The sequence below is a fragment of the Eutrigla gurnardus genome (assembly GCF_963514095.1).
Source record: "Eutrigla gurnardus genome assembly, chromosome: 19".
NCBI classification, from domain to species: Eukaryota; Metazoa; Chordata; class Actinopteri; order Perciformes; family Triglidae; genus Eutrigla; species Eutrigla gurnardus.
The window spans coordinates 14,792,368-14,819,625 of record NC_139930.1 but is presented as its reverse complement, the minus strand read 5'-3'; the positions used below and the strand labels follow the sequence as shown (position 1 = coordinate 14,819,625).

The 27,258-nt window shown below is 41.8% G+C and overlaps 1 protein-coding gene across 1 annotated transcript in view; it reads left to right on the top strand.

Annotated features, from left to right (window-relative positions):
• Nucleotides 1-27,258, top strand: part of LOC311029903 (transmembrane protein 132C) — a 115,587-nt gene that overhangs the window by 53,172 nt on the left and 35,157 nt on the right. Inside the window, exon 4 of the mRNA XM_084035308.1 lies at nt 11,384-11,527. Coding sequence (XP_083891434.1) covers nt 11,384-11,527 — 144 coding nt within the window. The remainder of the gene's footprint in view (nt 1-11,383; nt 11,528-27,258) is intronic.

Sequence of the window (27,258 nt, the reverse complement as noted above, 5' to 3'; positions counted from 1 at the left end):
GAAACCTTGCAATGCTCGTCAGCATCGCCGTGACGACAGCAACAAGGGAAAGTCGCAAATATTTATTCTCTGGAATCGAAGTGAAGTCCTAAAATGTTGTTTTCCCGCCATATAACCTGATAGCGCCCGGTTTCCCTGCGTGTGAGCCCTGCCTTGAAGTTCATGGTCAGCTTGCATATAAGCCCTTAAATTTCACCCCCAGCCTCTCCTTTGGTGATGTAAGGCGTGCACTCTAAGGCGCGAGTGCAAAAGGAGCCACTGCGGCCTCTCTGCAACGCACACCATGAACAGTGCATGATGAAACCATTTAGTAAGGACGAAGTTGTCTCAGAAGGTTGTTAGCCGAGTGAAAAGATGTTTACTTTATCGCAGTTTACCATCTGCGATGCAGCGGAGTCAGACTGGCGGTCTAGACGGCTCCGTCTCCGTTCAGCTGATTTACATTCTTACATTGGCATTTAAAGCTCTGACGCCATGAAAATCAACAGCTGCACGCGGTGCCAAAGAAGACCAATGAGTTCTTTCTTTCATGCTGGGATTTTTATATATATGAACGTCCACAGTATGTTAGATTTACAAATCATTGCACTGAGCTACATGCAAAACCTGTGTTGACAAAGATGTGTAAAGTGTATTTTGACATGCAGCTTCGCTCCAGATGGGAAACAAACACAGCATGTAGACAAACGCATTGTAATGAGGAAGCTGTGTTTGCCTTTCTGGATTTACTGAGTGTCAGATTTCCGACAGAAACACCAAGGTAGAGAGCGAGGAACAACTCACGATGCTGCTGAAAGTTCTGCAGAACACAAAAGAAATCAAATTAAAATATCGCTAAATTCCCATATGATTATTAAGATGGTTTTTTTTCTTCCCTGCCTGTGTCAACAACTCCTTTTGTAAGAAAAGAAGCAGACGGCAGCCAGCAGAGATTACCTGTTGTTTTTCTATCCAAACCTACATCAAAGTCAATTATTCTACCCCTAAATCATTCCTCTATCTTCTCTTTGATTACCTCTCTTTCTCTGTGTCACCATAACATCCTTCACTTTTTCCATTTCCTTTCTCTCTCACACACACACACACACACACACACACACACACACACACACACACACACACACACACACACACACACACACACACACACACACACACACACACACACACACACACACACACACACACACACACTCAAACCCTGCCAGATGACAATATAGTGGCTTTTCCCTGTCTCCTGTATGTCGTGGAGCCTGCTGTGCCCACTGGTGCAAATAATGAAGTGCAAATGGGGGCTAATGTACTGGTTGAAATGGCAGCTTTTACAGATCAGGCCCCGAACTGATTCAGCTGCAATATCAGCTCTGCGTGTTGCAGGAAAATGCTGCGTAGAGTGCCCAGACATTTCAGACGGTGCTTTATTATGTCCCTCGAGCGCGGCAGAGATTATATGTGAACATAACCTTGAGACCGCTAATGACACCGAGATGGAATTTATTTCCTCTTCCGGGAGTTTCTGCTTTTCTCAGTGAGAGGACATTTTCTGACACTTTGCAAACATTTCATGGCGTCGCTGTGACAGTGTGTGTGTTTTTTTTTAGACGGACACTATCTGAAATGTTTGGTTGGTCTGGCGCGATGGCTGACATCGTTCCTGTCACTTCCCACGGCTCTGCACGAAAACATCGAACACAAGAAGTCACGACATCCAGACCCCGAGAATGTGTCGGCTCACTCTCGTTCAATCAATCGCATCAAGCATAGTGGTGGTCCCCAACGTCAGGACGGTTGAATGACGTACTGTGACATTTGACCCCTGATCATGATCACCTACATCACCACTGCACATCTGCAGGGCTCAAACCACCAGTCAGTCAATAAATCAATCACATATGAAGTCAGCGGAGAATAGTCATTTAGTCCCTTCCCAGCAGCCCCGGCTCCCAGCGCCATTAACGCGGCACACTTCATCAGTCCTAGCTGGCTTTTGTGTTTGTCCCCCGTGTGTCACATCCCTCCAAACCCTCCCACAACAGTGTATTCATACAATTTATGATCTAATTAGAGCGCATAATGAATAGTCAACCATTTGTAACGATCGTGATTAAAATGTTTTAGTGATTGCCAAAGATTAATTGTTTCGGTAATGGCTTCAGATTGATGCAATTTGCATACATATGGCAATTATGATTTTTTTTTTTGTTCTTCCTCTCCTTGATGTGTACGCTGCAAAAGTTGTTTTCTGACAGTTCTGTGCATATTTTCTGTCTGTGAAGTTGTTTCAACTTTTAGGAAAAAAATCATCAGAATGAAGTTCAAAGTACTTCATTACTTAATTATGTAAATTATATGGACAGACAGAAGTTCATCACTCTGACACTGATATTCCTTCATGTTAGCAATTGTGCGACATATCATGTTTGACAGAAATGTCTACAGCCACGCTATAGAAACTCTAAGGCTTTTAGCTAAAATACTTTAGCTTGCAAACATGCAAGGACACCGCTAGCATGTAGATATTTCAAACTTTTACTTGGTTGAGCATGTCATCATACTATATAGTCTGGGAACCATCAAGATGCCAATCCATCCATTGTAGGAATTCCATGGCATTTACATGGTTAAATCTGAGAAATTCATTCGGTGGACCATGAAAATATGTGAAAAAAATAAGAATTCTGGACTCAAATGGCAGACCGGACCAACTGATGGTGCCGTGAATAAGTTCCTGGGAAGCATACAGCCGATCAATGGCAGCGGTAGTACATATTTCATCTAAATTCGTTGAAATGAGCCGATGTGTGAGCAGAGAGAGAGAGAGCTGAGATTAATATAAAATAAGGTGGAAAGCAGAGAAGATATATCAATAACACTTAGCTGAGCTGGTGCCAGCTCTGCAGGTGGATTCGACATCGATAGCCCGTCTAAACTGGCTTGATCGCGGCCACTTTAGAAATAAAGAGCCACAGCGTTTCAGAAGCGGCTCTCCACACGTGCCAGGTGGATTTCTGCAGAATGAGCGAGACGTGACAACTAACCGACACTACATGTGAAATGTAGATACAAAATAATTATGAAGACGACTGCATTTTTAACATCTTAAACACAGCCACACATCTTTGATCCATGTGATACTGGACTTTTAACGGTATTGACACACAAATTCCATATAAAATACTGTTTCAGTGAACATGATAGGCTAAAATCAATAAAAATCAATCTCTTTTTATTGTAATTATATCTGGTTGGCAAAAGAAAAACACAGGTTTCTATGTTATGCAACACTAAAGCATTATACTAGAGATGTTCAGACAAAATGGACATCTGCAGTTATGAATCAAAACTCTTATTACTGCTTATCTGTTCGTAAACAAGGGGATGCATGAATAACGCCAGACAGCCAGTGCACCACAAACGTAGTATTTACCATGGAGCCATTAGTGTTATCTATGGAATCTGTGAAATGTCTCGTTGTAGGAGACACCTCAATCTCCCCTGGAACAGACTGAAGCTGTTAAAGCCTCTTGTTGTGATCCCCAGACAGCCGCTTTGCAAAAGAAACATCATTCAAAAAGTCAAGAGTCCAGAAAAGAACATTCACACAGACATGGTGTCCTTGAGTTTGAAAAAAAGTGCTTTCAGATTTAAATCGGTTTACAACGTATTCTGACTGTAATCAGTGAAATACTGAAATTATTCTGAATAGCCTCTTGGATGGGAGGCGAAAACCTAAATCTAGTTCAGTTGCCTACAATAAAGCTTTCAACATCTGAATACTTAGCGTATCATTTTTAAACATTTTATATTTTATGTCGAGGGCTCTTTTTGCTGAGCAACACCTTCTTTTGTACCGCTGACTCTGTATAAACTCTTTATGACAAATAGAACTACTAAACGATGATAATGACTATGTAAAATAAAAAAGTGAAAAGACTAATAAAAACTGAAATGAACCTGTTCTTCCCTCAGGCTGTCACTCCGATGAACAATTAAATCAGTCATAGACTTCCAATAACCCTGTAACACTACAATATCCTCTGCTGCCATTATAGATTAGAATTCAAGTTTTTAATGGACATTTTTCTTTTTTTTTATATATAATATAATAATATGTGCCGCTCATCTGTCACATCATATTAATCCTCCACACCGTGAACGGTATAAAGACATCTTGACATATGGTGTATAATCTGCCTGCCCATGTATATTAATTATATTTGCACCATAAGTCTCACACTTTAAACTATGACCCTCCAGGAACGCCTCTAGCATTTGTTTTGGACGGTTTCCACTCGTCACATTGTGTCTTTTCAACATAAACTTGAGCGTGATCGATGTCGACTTGACTGGTTGTTTATCACCTTTACTGTCAGACCGACATGTTCTCAGCTTGTGGGCCCTCCATCAGGATGATTTCTATATGTGCCCAGTCACATCAGTGTTAATCTTTCTAACCCATCCTACATCAGGTTTACCAATTTGCCATAATCTGTCTCCCAACATCCTGAGATTATAGTGCTTGGCCCCGTTCTGCATCCATCCAAATATTGGATCAGTCCTGGATGATCCGCCCGGCCCAGCGAATCCCAACGCGAAGTCTAATTTTCATCCCTTGCATCCTTATGTCAAAAAAGGGTTTTGCTGGGAGCAGTGTCTGCGTGTGTTTGCCCTATCCCACATTTAACTGGCTCGGCTTCCGTTCAAATGGCAGCCACAGGGATCAGGTCTCTGTCTGCTACGACATGACCTCGTTTCTCCAGCTAATCTACAGCCGCAGTAGTAGCGAGTTCCTGAAATCCAGCATTAACGCGAATGAGACATTGGGATTTTTAGTACACTGCTTGGCGCACATTTGGGCAAAAGGAAACCCGTCACGACACATATTTGTGTTAATCTGAAATCCCGTGCTGCAAATCCAGCGACTCAAATGAGGGTGGAAACATCCGACATGTAGGGCGCCGGATTGGGGATGTTCTTGAATTTTACATGGGGTCTCGCGTCGTGACGAGGACGGGGGTTCGTGATGCACTGGAGGTGACTCGCTCTCGGCCATGCTGGGTGTTGCGCCGTCACGCCCCTTAGTGTCATCATCCCCGGTCGGCCTGCTTTGTACACAGACGCTGCACACACGGAGCTCTTTGTCATTGCAGTCAATACCCACCCACATCCCTCCTGTTGCTTTATTCAGAATATCCTGTATTATTAGTTGCCCTTTGACAAGGTTTCATTTCTTACACATTTTTGGAAGTAAGCTTTAATGTAATGTGAGCCAAAGAGATAACGGAAAGCTTGAGGCAGATTAAAGAAAAACAAAAGCCACTGACTGCTCTAAGCTATTGGCTTTGATACGTTTCACTTTGTTATGAGCTACAATGTCCTTTCTTTCCCTCATTGCCATCTGGTTTTTAAGTAAATAATGCCTTTATTACATCTCACACGCCCTCTACGATAACTTATGTTATGTTGCATTCTGCCCCAAACCAGCAGCCATGCATTACGCAGAAATGGGCTCCACATCAGTGCTATCTCATCATTATTATTATTATCAAAGCACTTGAGGCCATTGCTAACAAAATATTTTTTTTAAGGATTCCATTAGCCTCATGTATATAATGTATAATGTTGAATAAAACGTGCTCAAAGTAAGAATCATTTGTTTGTTTTTAATGTGAAAACCTGCATAAAGCGTGACGCTTCTCCGAAACGCGCTGCTGAAGTAATAATTTGTTTTTTTTTTATCCATTACAAGGACTGTCCTCTTTTTTCATTTCCAAGCACTCGTATATAGTACTATCCAATTTGTTCATTGTTGTGTCACAGATGCACAAAAGTTCTCATTTGATGAGTGAAAACTACTCATAAGGCTGGCTGTGTTACCATGATGCCTCTATTCAAAACACCAGGACCAAGGATCCAAATTATTTTGTTTTTTTTATTTTTATTTATTGACAGCAAAATAATGATTTCCTCTGAGATTTATTTAAGATGTACCGTATGAAACCTTGCCCAGGTTTTCAAATGAAATGTTCCTTTTCCTCAGACAATCTCAGGGGCTCCTCTGAATTCGACTCAAACCCATTTCTCAGTGCTCCTGCCCATGTGATTGCTCTTGATCTGTCATGGATTCGTTCATGTCACGAGGCTATGGCCAGCTCGCATTTTTGAACCTCTTCTCATTTGAAGTCAGCTGCTCTCCTCTGACAGCTATTTCTTCTTCTTCTTCTTCTTCTTTTTTTAAAGGCGGGAGTTTGTTCCCAGACCTCAAGTCCAAGCTCCATATGTCAGCCATCTGGCTGCTTTTTTCCTTTAATTAAAAAAAGACTACGAAAGAGATGTTAGACGAGGCATCACCATGCTCAGTGTGGTTTTTTTTAGGCATCCAGATATGGATGAAGAGAGAATTTGGCTGAAGGCAATCAACCCCCTCTCCTCTCCTCGCCGAGTGAAATGCAAATAGTCTGTGCTTTTTTTCTTCTTCTTGGAAAAAGTGGAAACGAGTACAAACAGTTTCCTTGCAAAGCTGCCCGATATTGTAAACGTTTCTGGTATTTGAAAGTCAGCAGCTCCTCAATTAAGTAGCACTCAATACAATCCACTTGAGCAATTCAGGTATTACTCACTTTGATCATCTTTGTCCCTTGATAGATGGGGAGCTTTTAACCGCTCGTTCACCGTATGGTTTGGATCACGCAGATATCGATTTGTAAAGAATGGTGAGATGAGTAGGCGGTCAATGGCAGCGAGAAGGAAAATTGAAGGACCGCAGAAGCCTCGCGCAACCAACAGCACTTCTCCGAGTGCATCCCAAGGAAATTAGAGGCTGTGGGTGAAGGTCAAGTGATGATAGGCTGTTAGAATATGTCCCAAGATGCTCCATCAAGCCTCCTTTTTTTTTCCTAAGTAAAAACTGAGATCATCTTTTTCAACTCAGATCATTTTGTTGAGCAAAGTACCGTAGGATGCACCAACCGCTTGGAGACAAGAATTTTTTTATTTTTTTTGCAAGGTTATTATATTGGTTTACAGTATAAGTGTCAATGGTTTGTCCAACCCCCGAGTTCCCAGCTTGGTCTGGAGGTTAAACATTTATGGATTCGTTTATTGATTCTTTTTCAAGCAATGTATAGTGTGAAGATTAGAAAGGCCATCTAGAAGAAAATGGAGTTTTAGTAGTAATACTAAATGATTAATACTAACAGCCAAAAGCTCTGTCTGGATGTAAGGTTTTTTTAACGCAAATCTAAACTGTTTGGAATCACTAAAGTTAAGAATAATCACCACCATTTTTGCCAGATTGCACGGTAATCCGTCAAACAGTTGACAATACTTTTAACCATGAAATACCATGTCAACCTGTGGGTGTAGTCAGGGGTCGGGAAATCTTCATCCTCAGGGGACCATGAATGTCCATGATGACTCTTGGGTCCTAAAAGCTTCTCGTACAGCACTTAATCACAGGTGTGTGGGGTCAAATGTGTAAAGTGAGAAGGATCCAGGGGCAGAGTGTGTTTCAGAGAGGGTAAAGAAAGACAGGCAGAGGGAGATAGGTGAAGAGACATGGTGAAAGTGAGACAAAAGAGTGAGACGGAGAGAATGCACGGGTGGAGATGAGCTTTGTCTGGCGAGCCCTCTTTATCCGATCGTGTTAATCATGTCCTCCGTTTGCAGCGCTGCCACGCACCAGCACTTTTAACTAGCTCTGATAATGGGAAGAACAGCATCAAACTCATTAATTGAATTAGCTCTCGTTTTATCTCGGCATCTGGCTGTGCCCGCTTGCCCCTAAATACACCCCACCGACAACCATTCCTCTGCTAATTGACTCGGAGCATCTCCCTCTTTCACATGACTAATTGATCGAGTCAGCTCCCAGCCCGGCTCCCCCGTCATTGGCTACTATCTAATTGAATTTTTTTACCTCAGGTGATGGACATTATTTTTTTGTTTCGGAGCAAGAGAGGTAGAGAGGGAGGGAGGGCAGATGAAGAAAACCAGGCATCCAAGCAGCTTGTGTGCTCCTTTCCATAACTGGATTTAGCTGCAGGTGTTTGAGAATTTAGGGACGTGGGCCAACTCAACTAGCTCAATGTGATTTGGCCAATTTCGCCTGCTGTCAGTAAATTGAATTCAGCTAAACTACCTTTTTAAAATTAATTTGGAAAATATGCCCAGCCACGAGTTAGCATGTGTTTTAGATTCACCGCCTGACCAATTTGTCATGCAGGGCCTTTTTTCTTTCAATGGGGTTGGTTAATGACGCCTCACAACCCGGCCGCAGGTTGTATATGGATGTGCTGTGACTCATCTGTACAGCTTTCCTCCATCTGGCTCTCCCTTTGCAGGAGCCTCTCTGTGATGTAGGAATCAAAAAATGTTTTTTTCTTCTTCTTCCTTTCCTTAGTGGCTGAGCTGGCAATTGTTCTCACTTTCATTTACCTCCACTAAAGGTTAGCGTGGTCCACCAACCCACTCTTTGCCAATGTGTTAACGTTATATATTCCGATAGAGACACGGACCTAGGTGTGTGTGTCAGCGTGTGTGACACACACGCCGGTTGTTCGGGTGGTGATGGCCGGTTGAAAATGTTTAATTTATCGCCCACCGCTAACATTAATAACACATTAATGCAGCAGTGATAGTAATTCAATATTCCAAATTATAATTAATGTTATAATAGAAGAACACAGAGCTCTTTCAATTTTGATTCTTTAAATTGGCTCCGATTCATATTTTTATAATAACTAAAAAAATACATTTTAATAGTCAGTCTTGTTTTTGCCCCCAAGTGGACAAAAAATGTAATTGCCGCATTATGTACATTTTACTATAGCTTTGATTATGTACATTTTTTTAAAGCAGTACTATTACATGTGTACCTCACTTTAACGTTAGGACCAAATGTCACTAAATTAGGAATTCTGTATCGAGGATTAATCGTGAGCTAGCTGGCAGATCAAAGCAGTCACGAACACAAAAAAAACGAACTTCTAAAAATATGTTTTCTTTAAACTTGCAGCATTTTAATCATTCAGAAATTTGGCTTTATTTATTTGGTAATTTAGTATTACTTTATTATTATGATCTTGATACATTGATAGCTTAATATGTATGCAAAATGGTGTCTCAATGTTACTTAATATGAATGCACATTGGTATTTCATGCAGTATACGAGTGCAAAGTGTGGTGACAGGTTAGCTGGTCATTCTAGGGTCATTTCTGAGCATCAATCAGGGGGGGGAGAGCTGGAGACTTCTGACAACCTCATCTCATCTGTAAATACTCATCCCACTGATGCAGGATCTCATGGAATTAATGAGGCAGCTTCATGTGCTGATGCATGTGAAAGGGGGCTCCCTCGCAATTGCTTCCCTTTATTGCTCCCCCCTCCTCCTCCCTCGCCAGAAATCATATTAGCCAAACCAATTTACAACATGCCATTTGGTTTTTAGCCCTGCTTGTTTGTTGGGTATACATGCTTGTGTGTGTGTGTGTGTGTGTGTGTGTGTGTGTGTGTGTGTGTGTGTGTGTGTGTGTGTGTGTGTGTGTGTGTGTGTGTGTGAGAGAGAGAGTAATAGAGTGAGTATGACGCTGGAGGAAGAACCACAAAGAATGGAAGAAAGTGGGCTTGTCATTAAGACTACAGTAGAGTATCAGGACTCTGTCAGTACTGATCAACCGACTAGTTAGTTAACTTTATGAAGTGCCAAATGCAGTTACAAAACACCAAAGCAGCCAGATATATTTCATAATACAGACTAAGAAAGCTCAATTATGCATTAGTTCATTAATATTAAATTCATTTTACTCATAAAACGACTGAAACGACCCATTCAAAATCCAAATTGCATACTGGTGCACACACAAGAAGGTTCTGGCATCTGTCAAAAAAATACAATGAAAAAGCATAAAGAGAGGAAAAAGGGATCTAAAGCATTTCCTTCAAATTAAAATCTTAAATTTCATCAATGCAACGCCACACAACCCAAGACCACATGGGCTGCATGTCCACTGTCAATGATTGCCGTGACAACTGGAAAACAGGAGGGCAGACGGCAATCAGGCGTCCCCTCCTCGTTCTCGTCCGTGTGTTCCCCGCCGGCAGCCTTTATCTCCGCTCGTCAGGAGCAGCGACCAACACGAGGCCAGTTATCGTCGCCTCAGCGGCCGGGATAAGATCAAAGAAGACCAGCGGAACACTGAAGATGTAATGACCGCGCTCTTCTAAGGACGGCTGCGTGGTTTGTCATGTCATTATCACTCTGTTAACGCTCAGTTTTCCCCCCTCTCTTCATCTTTTACAAGTCCTCCGCAGTTCCAGAGCAAGGACAGACTCCAATTATTTTGACGCGTGGAAAAAATTACCCCCGTGTTCATGTTTCACTGAACAGAAAGGCTTTCTTCTCCTCACCTTTCCTTGTGCTGTTGGTGTTTTACTTGCGGGATACGACTTTTCCCGCCGTCTCCTCCTTCATCTTCCCCGTGTTAAATAACACACATTCTACCACGTCGGTTTAGTTGTGATGGAAAAGGAAGCCCTCAAAGTCGCGGGCATACTTCAAGGTAATTGCATGTGACAGAGGGGGAGGTGGAGGAGAGCAACAGCGTGTCACTGTACTGGAAGAGGAGGATGGTTCTTCGCCACTGGACGTGATGGAGGGGCAAATGGGTGGGGCAGAGGTGGTGTGGCTGCTGCAGAGATGGGAGTCCCAGGTGGAGGTGGAGGTGGGTGGGGACCGAAAATGTATTTAAAAGTATTTATTGCAGACATGTTCTGAAAAGTCCTAAATACGTGCCGTCATTATTTTAAGTTTCACAGCGAATGAAATCATTTGATTTGCACCTGCCAGACTCATTAAAGTAATTAATCCCCAAACAAAACAAGAAAAGTTTGACAGAATTTAACTTTTTTTTCTTTGCTCCCCCACTTATGATGATCCAAAATAGATGAGGGCCAAAAGCTGAAAGGGTTTATTAGTCAACACGATTTTGTGACAAGTGAAGTTATTGTGGTCTCATCATCTAGCAGCCGCAAAATCCTTTCAAAAAATGTTTTTCTTCATCTTTTGTGGCTCCAGTTTTATTCTTTTATATTAGTTTATCATGTTTTTGATCATTTCATTATTATCGGCTAATCATGTTTTTTTGGTAATTGAATGTCCTTCTTGCGTGTATGAAAGAGAGAGACCGAGAGTGATTGAATAATTTGTTTTCTGACCTTGAGACAAAAAAAATAAAGCCCACGTCGTTTAATTCATGTCTCTCGACGTGTTTGTGTCAGAGAATAAAGGAGGCCAGGTCTGTTTCTGCACCTCTGAAATGGCGACGTTCCAGCATCAACTAATCCGATGTTTTTCTTTCAACCTGCACGTCTGTGTGTTTCAGGGTCAAGCTGAAGGACGGCGTGGCGTTTCTGGGAGCTCGAGCCAGTAACCCCGTCGCCTGGACGGTGAGTCAGGATGTCCGAAGCGAAGGTCACAGGATCGTCACCCTCCACTGCCGCAGGAAGGAGAGCGGTTTTAGTCAAAGGTACGTCCGAAACCAACTCATTAACGCCTGAATGAAATATGAAGCGAACACCCTGCTGAACAACCAGAAAGCAGCGGCGCACTTGTTCATTTCTCGGACAGCTGTCGGTGAAAGAGTGATTGCAAAGAGTGAGGATGAATGAGGACATGACTCAGCATCTGAGGCTTTCGGTCCTTGGCACCGCCACGCACAAAGTTTAGTCAAGACTCCCAAGTTGTCAATAAAATGTATGATGTTGTCCCTTGCTGGCACTCAACAGTCCAGTGTGCAGGCGGAGCTTCGAATGAGCGGTTTACAGCTACATAGGGAACAGATCTTCTTCACGGAGTCCGCCATGTTTGTACGGTAGCCCAGAACGGACAAATCAAGCAGTGGCTCCGGAGAGGGCGTTTGGTGTTTTCACATTCGGAGGTCGTTCTCTGCTTGGGGGATGGGGGAGTGTAGGGATATTCAGTTGATTGCAATCTCAAACCTCACCACTAGATGCCACTAAATTCTACAAACGGGGGCTTTAAAAAGGATATGACCTGGAAATATTCCATATTTTGTTATCAACCAATTTAATTTAGTCCTGTGCCCAGAATGCCAATGCCAACAATTAAAAATAAACAATTTAGTCACACCATGCCACTGGGTGACACATTTCTATCATGACAATGACGATGGGAACTGTAGTTTGTTCTGTTGACTTCAATTCACTCTATGTATTATATGTATACACTATCCTTCAATTTTTGTTCCCGCTGCCTCCAAGTGACCAAAAATGATTGCAGGTTCAAAGATCCATTAGGCAGGAATCCAAGTCACTTGTCCAAACTGGAGCCATATCCAATAGCGTATCATCTTAACCAGAATGAGTTAGATTCATTCTTATGACCATACAAAGCAAAACTCAAAGAAATATCAGTGTTGTTGTAGGAGAACACCAGTCATTCAACATGTCTCCCCCACACAGCTTTCATGTCTTACTGAGCATGTCCCATCCCATTAACTACAAGTTACGCATACTTTACTTTACTGCTGCTAACAATTTTCCAAAGCAATACCGTATATCTTTCACGACTGATTTCCCGCCTTCAACACGACCATTCATTTCAGTGCGCTGTGAAAATCCACCAGCAGCAGAAACTTGGCACCTGCGTGAGACGGGTGATCCATCATAGTATATATCCTGGAGGATTTTTCTTTCATCATGATGTTGCTATCAAATCTGCTCCAATATCCAAACATTTAAGGCAGTAAAAGTAATTCAAGTAACATTCATATCCATAATACAAAGCTCATGAGTGTAATTGAAAATGGCTGCTGTTCAATACCTGTTGACACGTCTCAAGTCTCCGCTGAAGTCCTCGGCCCTTGAACGTACCAACATGATGCTGAAAACAGTCTGTTCTCTTTACTCCATTTATACAGCTTTGACATAGAAACTAAGAAGGATTGCTTATCTCAAGTGAGGAAGTAAATTGACTTTAATTAGTAAATTAAAGTGAATAAAAAGGCAGCGTGAGAGGAATGGAATCTAAAAGCTGTTGTACGCTTTGAAAATTGTATATTTTAGCCCATAAGCTATTATTAATTTGGTACTAATCTGCTTGCACAGTCCTTTAAGTATGAGTATTTTGACAAAATCACTTCATCAATTACCAGTTTTGGCGGCGCTAGATGGAGATTTAAAAAGTTCATCATTACTGAGCAGGAGAAAACACGTACGCCTTCTAATCACGCTCACATGACTTTAATGTGTGTCAATGTGCAGTAATTGACATTCAGCGCGACAGCAATACGGTTCCTGTAAAGACAAAGTAGCAGCACGCAGGAAGTGACACACCCTGGCTGGGCCGTTATTTCCTCCTGAGTGCCAAGGTGACGCCGGTGATGAATGACACGTCATCCATCATTTACATGCATCTCTTTCACGGACCCGCTGAGGAGCAGAGACGCTGAATTATACAGTACCGCTCAAATCAAGGTCACGCATGTTGACGCTGGTATTATGTCCTGCGATTCCGTGCGCGACAAAAGACTACCTTGGCGTATTGAAATGATGAAAGCAGCACCCGCCGTGATCCCCCGTTTCTTTAGCTCGCATCAAATGGAATGTCTGTGGCACATCGACGAATCATCGTTCAACATAAGAAGAGTTTTCAGAACGCCAAACTTTGCTTTAAACAGTTAAACGGTTACAGAGACCAGATGTCACAGCCTTTTCTATTTAACTGAAATATCCCAAATGGACAACACAATGAAAGTGCACTCTTTACAGTTTGAATTGTATCTCCTGAGGAGAGGTAGCCTCGTGAAGCCTGCTCGGGAAATTATTCTTTGCTTTTAGTTGTCCTCCATACACTTGACTGGACAAACACACTCTCCAAACTAGACTCTGTCTAGACTCACAGTCCACTGAAATTTGTTTTTCTAAATTACTTTTAGCAAAGAAATAGGCCTTGCTTCAACTTTTGGGAGTTGAGGTACCCAGAAAAATCATATATTATAGCTCTCTGAATGGTTAAGTAGGGCTCTGTTGATTCTCTGGAGATATTTTCAAGATAACAATAGAAAATGAAATCCATCACGGAAGATTTGGGCTGGCGTGGACGCTACGACAGCTGAATGAAGTCTGAAAGCTTTGAAAGCAATTTCCTAAATTCATTTAATCGTTTGGCTCCCTGAAATCTGCAAGGAATTTCCTTTTTTAACATACCTATCTCCTACTCACCAGCTCGTTTTATTCTACCGCCGTCTTGTAGGTAGGAGATATCCCATCAGTCGGGTTAAGTGCAAAAAGATCTTCATTAGCCAGAATATGAATGGGGGTGATGGAAATGCGTGGAGATGGAAGCCAGGGAATTGAAAAAGACAAGTGCCCTAAAACATTACATTTCTCCAAATGTCAAATGAAGCTCACTTTGCCAACCATTATAACGGCAGCAGTGGCAGAGCGTGAAAGACATTTCACGTGACAAACACCACTATTTGTGGTCGATTGTGTCTCGGTGTAATGATGTAATGTAATGACCAATTTCAGTAGGTAAAAAAACACATATCATCAAATCATATATCCCAGAGGTGTGCACCACATGTGGGCCTGTAGTCAATTTACTTTAGAGGCCATATGTTCACTGTGCTGATCTATTGTGCTCTGCAGAAAGTGAGGCAGCCGAGAGTTGAGGTGTGAAAAGGGAAATAAAAGACGGGAGTGTTCGTAGGAAAAGTGAAGACAATAAGTCGAGGGTTACACAGCGTGTGAAATGACAATCAGTCATTTGCCTGTCCCTTACAGTTTGTGACCAGCTGGACACAAGAGCTATAAAAAGTGTGTTCTGCTGCAGCCTGATATGCTTTTTTTTATTTTTATTCACACCCACATTTGGTCTTGCTTTATCCAAACGAAGAAAATAGTATTAGTAGAAAGAGCTACTGCTGTTCTGATGTAAGTCTGAATGCTTCAATTACACTTAAACAAGCAACATAAAAAGTATATATATATATATATATATATATATATATATATATATATATATATATATATATATATATATATGGTTGTTTTTATGCACAATTTCTCTCCCTGTCAAGCAGCTGCAGCTCTTTAGAGTATGCAAACCACAGAGACCAAACAACGTTACGCCGAATTGATTTGTGGAAGCCTGCATGGGGATGGATTACTGTACATCCTTAGCTGTTTGGGCTTTAATACCATGCTGTACACTTATTGTCTATACAGCAGTAAAAACAGCACGTCAATTCATCACATCGTAACGTACATTTTTTGGAGATTTGGACAGCATCACGCTCCAGTGTCCCCCAAAAGAAGCACTCTAGAAACTAATCCTGCAGTTTTGTTTTTTGTTGTTTGGTTTTTTTCTGAAATGATGTTCTGTGTCACAGGCTGCTGTGGTCAGCATTTTGTACGTGAGGGCATCTGTATGCAGACAGCGAGGCTTGCAGAGTGGGGTAGAGCATGAGATAAGGAAATTCAATAGTGAGCCGGAGCTGATCCCAACCACGCTGAAAATGTCTCTTCAACACAAGCGTCAATACGGTTACACATGTTCTTTTTTTCCCTTCGTATATCGTATATACAATGAAATACTTGATATATATAGAGAGGGGGATATGTTTTGTAGCAGAGCAAAAACTCCAGTCGGAGGCTATAGCTAGGAAAACAGAGATGTCTCAATATTTATCAAGGTTAATCGGCGTAAATATCTAAATAATTGATGCATACATGCACCGAGTTCAATATGAGACATGTAAATGGACTCCAGTGCATAAAAAGTGAGGCAAAGGAAGCATGTCTTGTGCAGTAAGCTGTCGCGACTCGTCACACCCGCATCTCCTGTGAACAGTAAACTCCAAGCAAGACCCCGATCTATTTTCTGTGGCCCTTCCTAACACAAGCAGAGCAGATGTGGCCACAAATAGGCTGCTACGTGCACGACAGAACACAAGTCTCCAGTCTGTAATAAAAGCTGACTGATGCAAGATGAAAGTGGCCAAATGGTCATCAGACAATACTGCCCTCTCTGTTATGAAGACGTATTAGGACAGTTAAACGCTCAGAGTTGTCCTTTACCAGCCGGTCCTCGGAGACCGTTCCCGTTAGAATGAGCCAATTCAGATTCTTTTATTTACTGCAGGTACGATTGAACTCCCATAACGACACGTTTCTTTTTATTATTACTTCTTGACGCGCAGCGAGTCACTTTGCCTGCATCTTCCTGGGCTCATCAACACGCCCGAGACTTAATACCCACTGACTTATACATTCTGTTTCTTCGACTGCTCGCTCACATAATTTGATTACAGCGTTTCCAGTTCGGCTTAGTCCCCTTATTCCAGTTGTCTTTGCTCTTTTAAACTCTCTGGCCGTGTCTAATAAATCTTTCATTCTTAATGGTCTAATTACATCCTGTAACCTTGATTTCCTATTCCTCACTGAGACCTGGCTTAAACCTGGGAGTGCTCCCCTCCAGTAGAGCTCTGCCCACTCACTTCTAATTATCTGAACACGCCAAGGTTAACAGGCCGCGTTCGGGGGGGTCGCAGCCGGCTTTTTTAAAAGTCCTCTCACTTTTCTTTTAACGGTTTTGAAATTCGTAACTTTTGCAATCGTCAGTGATGATAATGCTGTTAAAAAAAATATGGGATTTCTTCATAAATTCTCTGATAATAATAAATAGTTACCGTGCTCTCTTTTGATTGCATTCGACAGGGCCATTACAGGTGGTGACCTTAACATCCACAGATAAATTGCCACTGATTTTCACTCGACATTACTAAATGTTTTAACCTTGTACAGTCATAACTGTGGGCTCAACCCTGACATGTTTTTTCTCTGACCCCCCTGAATATGATTGATTTTCGTCTCTGATCGTAAACGGATTACCTTGGATGCACCCTGACGACCTACTAAAGAAACTCACCTCTTTTAGGGAACAGTCTGCAGCGACTTTTCTAGACTGGCCAATGGCCCCTTCTTGCTTTATCTATATTAATGACCAAGTTAGCTGGATTAATGATTTCCAAGATCTGTCTCTGTTATTAATGCAATCTCTGGGATAAATGACAACGTCAGAAAACAAAGAAGTATAAAGGCAAAACGAAGATGGAATGAATCCATCGCAGAGTCTGAAATGTGAAGCCAAGGTGCCTTAATCTAAACTATTTCAAATAGCCAACAGGGGGCGTCTCCTCTGGTGGAGAGATTACAGTCTATTACAAAATGCCCCTACTTCTCTCTTGATTCATTACCTCAGTAAACATTGCAAACATGAGTTTGTGGTCTCAATCTCTCGTCTTAAACCTTCGTTGTGGCCTTTTTGTAAATTATGCTTTAATTTAGAGTAAAACAGACAACAAAGGCATTATATCCTTAAGGGCATGGCTACCTTGTGATTGACAGGTAGTCGTCTAATGACTTTAACTCTTTCACAGCGTGTTTTCAGTTCATTAAAGTTACGTGCCAAATATTGCTCACCTAATTATTACGTATTAAGTGTTCAGCTGCTCGGCTCGGTAACAATAGAAGAGCCGTTACAGCACCATCATATCGCGAAATCAAAAAGTGAGTCATCAGTCAAGCATGTCAGGTACACAAGCTGCCTCAGGCTCCTTTATTTCTTTTTAATGAAAGCTAATGCAATTTGGAGTTCTTATTTGATCGCGGGGAAGACTTGAGAAAGTGAAACAAATGAAGGTTTCGTTGCCACAGTGGCCCAATAACCCGCACGTCAATCAGCAGCTCGTCTAAAGGGGGGGGAGTTCGATCTGTAACTGCAGGAGGCGAGGGGGTGGTATCTAACAACCAATCAAAATAAAGCAAATCTAATGGGCGACGTTGCTCAGTCCGCCCACTCCCTCAAATTAACACATGCACAGAGCGAGGAGCCCACTTCAAGAGCGGTAACGCGTTTGACAAACTTAAGCCCTTTTTCAGACACGGAAGCGAAATTCTTTCGTGCTTCGGCTCCGTTTAAACATGACGGGACTATTGTGGATGAAGCTGCAACGCTCCTGCAATATTTGGCATCTGGCACACAAAAGAGAGCAGCAGCAAAAAGCAACGAGTGGAAAAATAATGACATCAAGTGCTCTCCGATCTCTCACATGCATTTTCTTTGAATATATACGGATTCATATTTTCTCAATTTATCATTTAAGCCTGAAAAAAATCAGTCCAATCCCCAAACGCATTCAGTTCCCTTTGTATTCCAGAAAGACGAGCAGCAGATGCTGACATTTGAGAAGTTGCGATCGGCTTATTTGTTTGGGGGAGACAACTCATCAATTATCAAAATTGGAAGATTAATTTTCTGTCAAGCATCGATTAACTGACTAAACATTCCAGCTCTAATATGACGACTTCAAATCAATGACCTTTGTGAGACACTCACCCATGCGTCACCCTCATGAATTCACTTTTCTTATGGGTGTCATCATGTATTAGACCGAGGCAGCACATTACACAATTCTATATTATGAAAGCATCTGTAACCAAGTGCATCTCTGAAGCAGGACCAGTTCACTGTGAAGTATCCGACACTCAAATGTGTTTTTCTCACTGTAAACATGAACTGTGTGCATTCGCGCATGCCGTCGGACGCACGCGAACAAACAAACGAAGCGAACAAATAAAACCCTCCAGGATCTTTTCCACCCTCAAAGTCTCCGGGATCATGAAACATGCCACCGCCTTCGACTTGTCTGCCGTCGCCAGAGAGGACCCCCCGCTGCGAGTGAGGGGGAGTGAGGCTCACTCTAAAAAAACCAAGAAGACAGCCTTACAACACCTACGATGATGTAAGCCTGCAAACCAAAGTTCTTACGGCCGTCGTCCAAAAAAACACACAACACCATCGTCTCACTGAGTGACAACGGCAGGATAAATTGAATTATATGTGAGTGATGCTTTACAGGGTATGTTTCATCATGTTTGCACTTATTGCAGCTGTTCTGACATACGTCGTAGGGTTAGGACTTTAAAAAAAACACGCACATCTTGCACAGAAGTTGCATGAAAAGTTTAAGTTGTGCTAGCCTTTGATGAGGAAAGCCTTCCCCGGTGTGGAAATAGGTTAAAGATTCAAATTGTTCCCCAACCGTTGGTGAAATCATGTTTTAAGCATCAGTGGAATGGGGAGGCTTGTCATTCTGCGTTTTGCCCCAGCCATCTGCTAAGGGAGGTGACATGAGCCTCTGAGGGTCTTTCTGTGAAACAAAGGAAGCCAACATCAATGGGCGGAATGGAAACCCCGAGCTTGTTTTAGACTGAAGTGATTAGCATACTGTGCAGCGTACCAGGGAAAGAAGAAAGCCACAAAACACTGTATAAATAGTCCATAAGACAGATAAGTTAGATAAGATTGTCTCTGATAAATACCCATGCAGTTCCCTTCCACGACATAAATTATTTTTCACTGTTATTTGAGGTAGCTGGTGGTGCGATGAGTCAATATTATGTGATATTTGGGGCCGATATATATTCTTTTCTCTGTCTGTATTGAATTGAATTATCATTGTTTTGTTATATTTGTTTCTTAAAAGAAGAAAAGGGCTTTATATATATATATATATTGTATAGATACATTCAAACGATCCGTTTGTTGCCCATGCTACCAGCATCTGCTGCTCTGTTTCAATAAAGTTAGCCTGAAAAAGAAACATTCAAAATTTAACTGTGGTGTTCTCCATTGAGATGCATTGACTTAAAACCAAGGGAGCAGGAGCACAGCATGTCATTGTTTTGTCTACATTTTCCATAATGAAATACATGCAGGTATCCAAACGTATTCTTATTCGACCGTATTGCCCCGACGGTAAAAGGAAACATCTTTTTATTAAACCAGCTGTGGTTTGCAACCAAACAGAATGTGAACGCAAGTGATTTAATAGATGGAAGGGTGTTGGTCTCTGTATTCACGCGCAGTGTTTAATTACACATAAGGTTACCGAGGGCCCCGGGAGTGTGAATAGCCCACTTTGTGCCACGTATGGAAGCTGCGGCGTATTCATGATCCCATTAGGCGTCTCTAAGTGGCCCTGAAACAGCATGTACATTTTAACCCAATTTGATATATTGTTCTCATGGTATGGTAATAATAGCCCGAGGCTTTGGATGGAGGTGCAATATTTTCCTGCTCTCATCACTTCTACGGCTCATCTCAATGAACGCTTTCCCTCACTTTCTCTCCGCAGATGAAATGCTGTCACCATATTACTGCGTGGCTTCTCTTATGGAAACCCTGCCATTAGAGAATAGTACAAATGTGTCATTTCCATATACATTTTTTATGATGAGGAATCGTGTCATCCTACATTGGCTATGGGGTATTAAATTCCATACGTTAAGCAGTGCGTGTAATGTGAGAATGTGTCAAATTAACCTGCAGAACTACAGTTTGGGGCATGAATACACATGCAAGGGCTTTTTTGAATAACGAATGGTTCGCTCCTTCAGTGCTGACATTTGACTACAACCTCCGTGAACTGTGAGCCCATAGAAATGTACATTGTTTGGGTTAGTGAATATGTGTCCGTAGTGCAGCTTTACTCCGCGCCGGAGAGTCGTTAGGGGCCGGAATAATTGACAGAACAATGATGAGTGAAGATTGAACGCGAAAGGAGTTCGATATTCGGTTCCCGGGGAGAGGTCAGAGGGGCCCCCGTGCTGTTCCTTCTGATTGCGGAGAGCTGGACTCACATGGCCAATGAACACACGCAATCAATGGCGGGACCAAGCAGGACCGGTGGGACTGCATTTACAACCCGAGTTAAATCAAAGGTCCCTTCACTGCCATCCGATTCCAATGGAGGCACTCTCCATGCATGAGCGAGAAGCACGGATGTTAATGACCCGCCCGCTGGGGGGGAACCTGTGTGAGTGTGTGTGTGTGTGTGTGTGTGTGCAGACTGGTACACATATGCACCTGTTTACATGTGCAGTTGATTAAGTGGGGGAATTAAAAAATAAACCACCATTAGTTTGGCCTTGAAGAGGATGGCAGTTTTGATTAGTTCTGTGTTGTAATCTGTTTAATTAACACGGGTTCAAAAACACTAGGAGACAAAATGGAGAGATTACAAGTGTGTGTATGTGGGTGAGAGTGAGAGTTAAATAAAGAGGAAGAAATAGATAAGCTGCATCTGTGTGTGTGTGTTTGCGTGTGGGTGTTTGAGCATATATTTTCCAGCGTGTCCTTGAATGCGTGAATGGTCCTTTGAAAGTACAATGTTACAGATGAAGGATGGGGGAGATGAAGCAATTACCCTCCCAGGTGATCTAATTTGTATGTTTGTGAACTGCCGTCTTCAGAATGTTCCGCAGGTACAGGTGGTAGCATACAATTTGGGATGAAAAATATTCGCATACGTTTTGTAATCCTTTTAAGCAATCATCCAGACATCTTATTTCCCCGTGTTTACCCGGGGGGCCATTAATGTGCCGCTGGAATGCTCCCTTCTCATGTCTCTCCCTTATATTAAAAAAGATTTCCGCAGCAGGCAACTATGTGATTGCTCGATGGATCCATGACATTGATCTCATGTAATTTAATCTCCATGAGTGGCATGCGAGTCCTGTGTGTGTCGCTGGGCCGTCATGCTTTATGCCATCATGAAGGCTCCATACAAAGGAACCAGCTCCCTTAAGGGGAAATCTAACATTATGAAAATAAAAACACAAAGTCGTATTTATTCCTTCTAACCTCTCGTCATGAATAGATATCAAAAATGGACGCGATGCCACTAATGAAATAATAATAATTAATTTAATCTCTGAGGGAATGATTTATACCACATCCTCATACGCACTGGATTCTCCTCCATCGAGCTCAGGCCCTTAACAGCATAAATTAGATTTTTACTGAGGATTTTAACATATCCTTGACCTGCATGAAGCATTCTTGATTGATCCCTCTGGGGCTCTGATCTGGCCTTGGCTCTGCTGCAAATCCAGGGAAGTAATCTGCTGGAAATCAACAGTAGGTTAACTTCTTTGGTTATCTATTATGTCTGTTGTGGGGTTTTTTTTCTATTTTGAGTTCAGGGGCCACATTTATAATAATAAAAAAATTATTTCCATGTTGTGATATACTGAGTTCAATCAAACAAGCCACCGTGATTGTTTCCATCTCGTTTCTGTCGCAGTCCAAACTCATTTGTTGAAACTGAAGTGAACTGGAAATACAGATCACACAGTAAAACTCTTTGTGTTTATATATATTTGGGAATCGAGCATATTCATAATTTTTAATAATGTAAATCAAAGTGTCTTCTCCTCCCAACAAAGCTCCTCAATCTGACTTTTATCAGCAACCAGAGCCGGCGCTGGTGGAGTTGCCCACAGTTGGAGATTGGCCATGGAGCCTGGTGGTGTTTGATAAGGCAGCCCCTGTTGGCCTTGGGACCCTCAGCTCAGAACCTCCGATCCACTTCATCTTCTAATAAATCATCCGCTCAATCCTCGCCTCCCGTTAATGCTTCGGAGCTCTCTTTGAGGTGTATTTCATATTTGAGGTACTGCAGGAGCTTGTCAAAGGATTTCCAGCTTACAGACACTGACTGACAATTTAAACATGCCGCTTAGAGTCTACTGCTGCACCATTTGATTCATTGTTGAAAATGAATCTGAAACCATTGTCATAGTCGCTTAATGATTCATCTAAAAAAAGAAAAAAGAAAGATTAGCTGGTTTCATCTTCTTCTCAAGTGTAAGAATTCTCTGTCATATTGTGGTTTTTTTTTTTTATCTCTGTCACTTTGGGATCTGGGAGACATTTAACAGACTAAACAATGAATCGATGACTCATTAGTTGCAGCCCTAATAGAGCGAGGCTAAAGCTAGACGTCACACTACAACGGAAACAAAAAGTATAGGTCAAATGGGCTTTTTCTTTAAGGGGTAAATACATTTAGCTCAGATATATTGTTGTCAATACGGTGTATGTTTGTGTGAGGAGACACATCCAACACCTTAGAGAGTTGTTTGTTCTACCGTTGGGTTTAACACCACAGAGAGAGAAATGGAAGGGATGGCAAAAGAAGGAACCGCATGCCTCTCCATCTCTCATCAATTCCCTCCCTCGTCCAGTGGGCGAGGAGGAGAGGGTTCTGTTTACTTGACAGATTAATGAGGCAAGGGAGCAGGACTGAGTTCCAGGTCAGCAAGGGGTCACGGCGGGGCCAGAATTCTTATTAAACCCTGTCCAGATACACCAATCTGATAAAGTGAACCAGCAAGCAGGTTGTTTATTTACGCTTGTGTTGGGGTGTGCGCATGCATGCGGGTTTCATGCCTATTCCCTCCTTTTATCTGTGCCTACAAGTGTGTGACAGAGAGGCAGAGAGGGGGATTTGTGGACACAAATCAAGCCGGTGTCACCGATGAAACTGTTCAAGGTAACATATCTGGCTAAAGGGTTCATAAATAGTGTTGCATAGATGATGCATGTAAATTATACATAAGACCCTGATGCATTTTAATGAGACGGCAACCCAAGCCGAGCTAAAAAGCTCCAATAGGTAGTTTGTAAACATGGAAAATCAGGCTTATAAATAAAATGTGCTTTCAAATACAGAAAGCTCTTTTCAGCCAAAACTCTTTTGTGGTATTTTAAGATCAAGAACACCGGCATTTAAGGGGAGAGGGCCTGCAAACATGACTCTAGGGATTGGTGGTGGTGGTGGTGGTCCTCCCCTCCCCTCTCCCCCTTTTTTACGACCAGTGGAAAAAGTTAGTTTAGAACCCTGTTTTAGCAGTTTTCAAAGAAAAACACCCATGTTTCAGAAACCCTGTAGATCAATTTTAAAATTGTATCCATTTAAAAGAAAAAATTGAACCTGTAGCTAGAGGACACAGCTTTCTGCATTTCAGAATAAACAAGGTCTTCGTGGGGTGACCACAGCTGAGAATATGCCTCTGGAACAATGGAAGATCCAAATGAACAGTTCATTATGCTGTTAATTTGCATCAGTGCAAATAAATGCAGATATGCCTTATTGATCATTTTAACCTGTGAATATGCAAACATAAAACTAAAGAAAAAGAAACCTACCATGTAACCAGATGGAAATTCCCATTTACACTCGTCTCTAGAAGTAAAAATCAGTCACACAGTGACAAATTTATACCTATAAATATCTGTGTGCCACGAAAGCTCTCAAGCAAGCACACCGCCACTCAACACTGATGAAAATAAAAGTTCCTCAGAGAGCTAATCCCCAAAGCCACTTCATTTACATGATAGCCAGAGGGCTTATTGCATTAACCGCAAATGATTTATTAATGCTCATCATTGCTTATTTGTACATAAATTCCACCCACATGTTGTGCACTCCATTGTAGCGGGGCTTTGATTGTGATTGTGTTGAACACATGTCCACGGACTGTAGAAACACGTGGACATAGTGTCTGTGGCGTTGCCAGCCTGATTTAGCGTATTTGATCTGCTCGTCTATTCGTCACCGTTTCACCATTACAGCCCCTGCGGGAAATGGGAAAAACCGAGCCGTTCTGAATTGCTAATGAAGAGTAAATGCAGAGTGGCATGACCATCCACAAAAGCAAACGGTGTAGCTTCCAATTTGGAATGATCCATTTCAAGAAGTTGTATTTACAGACCATTGAAATGGAGGAAAGTCTTTCACAGGAATGTATCAGTCAAAAGTTCCATACTTCTTGTGGCTAGTGCTTAGACCAATGCTGTACACTCTGCTAAAAGTCACATCATCAGATGGAGTGCGGGTAAAATACTTCATTTTGATCATTTAAATGCTCTGTTTGGCCTTCGTTCGACGTTATAACTGCACACAGATTGAATCACAACAGAGAAAAAGGTGGGGGGATGGACGAAGCATGGGGAGCAGTAAGCTGAAAGCAAACAGAAGGAGAGTGGAAAGTGTATATATAAAAGGAAAACTCCAAGCAAATGGGATCAAATAGATCCATAAAGCATAAATTCATGCTCATTGTGAGATTCAACAGCAGCAGGCCGCAGCTGACAGGCATGTAATGAAAAGGACAACTTGATCTAATCCCTTGTCATCTTTGTGTAGATATGAGAGTAACAAGGAAAAGAAGAAAATGTAATTTCTGGCGGAGGGTTTCAACTCCAAGAGAAGGAGGGGGTGCATAAGCCAGTTGCACTGAGTTGATCTTATTGTCCAGGATAAGAGGATGAGCACCGTAGCCCCTCTGGAGAATTTGACTAACACTTCTACGGCTCACAGAAAATCAATACGGGGATGGAAGATGCCGTTTAGACGCCGATTGATTGTGTTCTATTGTAATCAGTGTGTGAAGCGTGACTCATAACCACCAGCTGGCTTTTGAGAGCCGTTTGGAGCAAGACAAGTTTAAAAAAGGTGATCAAGGATAGCGAGTGGCTCTGATGCAGGCGTCGAATGAGCTCTCAACGCCTCGATTGTCAAGAAACCCACCCATTTGAGACATGATATATCCAGATAGGGAAGGAAAAACACATTTCTCCGCACCTCTGCAAATTCTTTAATCTGGCACCCCAGCGTAGCCGACTCAGAGGTAAAGTAAACACTTATGATCAAAGGGTTTACAGAGGCATTTATTTCTGTTTTGAGAGGTTAAAAGCATTTTATTTTTGGGGATACAAACTAGCTGCGGTACTCCCTGTACGCAATTTATAATCAGCGTTATTTCCACGATGCGTACCTAAACAGCACATCAGTGAGACTACTATGAAGGTGAACACTCTCATCTCCAAAAAAGTCATCATTTGCTTTGGCCTATGCATTGAAGAAAAACCCTAACTGCCAGTTTTTTTTTTTTTTTTTCACTTCTAAAGTGTGTTTTTATTACAGGCTACTGCAGATCTAAAACCATGTGTTTTTTACTCTAAAGTGAAAAACACTTCTTAAGTGTGGTCTTATTATAGGTTACTGTAACTATGTACTATAAGCACTAACACTCAGAGGGCCAACTTGCACCTCCAATGCTGTGAAAAGGGAAACTTAACGTTGTGGATTGAAATTGAAACAAAAGAGCTTTTAGTTTAGGCAAGAAAAGTATGTTATATTTACGGATTTGGATTTAAATATGTAATGTAACAAAAGTACGGTTAAATAAGTCAATGTTGCGTTTTGGTTTCACACGAACAGCGTCCTCCCGGGTGAAAGTCCTGTGTCATGTGTATTTTCAGCATCTTTCTCTAACCTAGCAGCTCCGTGACATGCAGAGATTAAGCATCATTGATGTTTACTATGATCACCAGATTAGTTTGATGGGTTAGCATGATGACAAACTGATGAGGCTGAAGGAATTAATTCTGTGGATATCTGGTCACAAACCTCAGTATTGGATACATTTTAATTTCTAACCTGATGATGAGAAGTTCTGGGGTCACTCAAGTAATCACAGTTCATCATGAGGTCCAGAGTAGATTTTGAGATATGTCACATTTCAATAAGGGAAAGCTTTGACCTGCTGATGGTCACAGGAGGTCACAGGACTTTTTTTACATTTTCAATTTAAACATTATGCAGATGAAAACAGCATGAATGTTGGCTGCATTGATGTTTAGCTGTATGGGCAGATTGTTTGTCAAATCCATCGGTGTTTGATGGTGAACGCCGTTTCCGTTTGAGGTTTACATTTTGAGGTGAATATTGAAACATTCCTTTAATGTTTTTTTTTCTCCCCTGAGATAAATTCATATACAGTTTCAAGCAGCCTGTTATGATAATGGCGCTATTTTCTAAGAAAACTGCTGTTAAAAAAGTGTGTAAATACTAAATCGATACATCACATTTGAACTGAGGATTTTGATCATATGTAGTGGAGTGTATATGCAGGTATGCCTACATTTTTTTGGTAGTAGATGGTATCTTAGGACATTTCTGATCCTGATCTGACTTAGATACGACTCTTAGAAGATGAGCCAACCGTAGAGTTCTTGAACCATGTTAACATCTCCCAATTTTCCAGGAAATGTCTGCGTTTTCTCGGCCGCTTTGTTTTTAAAGATTGGCTTTTTCCTTGATACGGTATAGAGTGGCGACGCTGTGGTTTGATCGGTCGATGCGTGGAACCGCATCTGTTTCACGCCGGATGCCTGAATCCTCTCATTTCACACACCGTTTGAGGGGAATATGGGGAAAAAATAAGGGACAGAAAAAAAGCAAGAAAAAAGACCAGTACACAGTTGAGAGAGGCAAAATTCAACAGCAACAGAAACAAAACGAAATAACAGAGAGGGGTT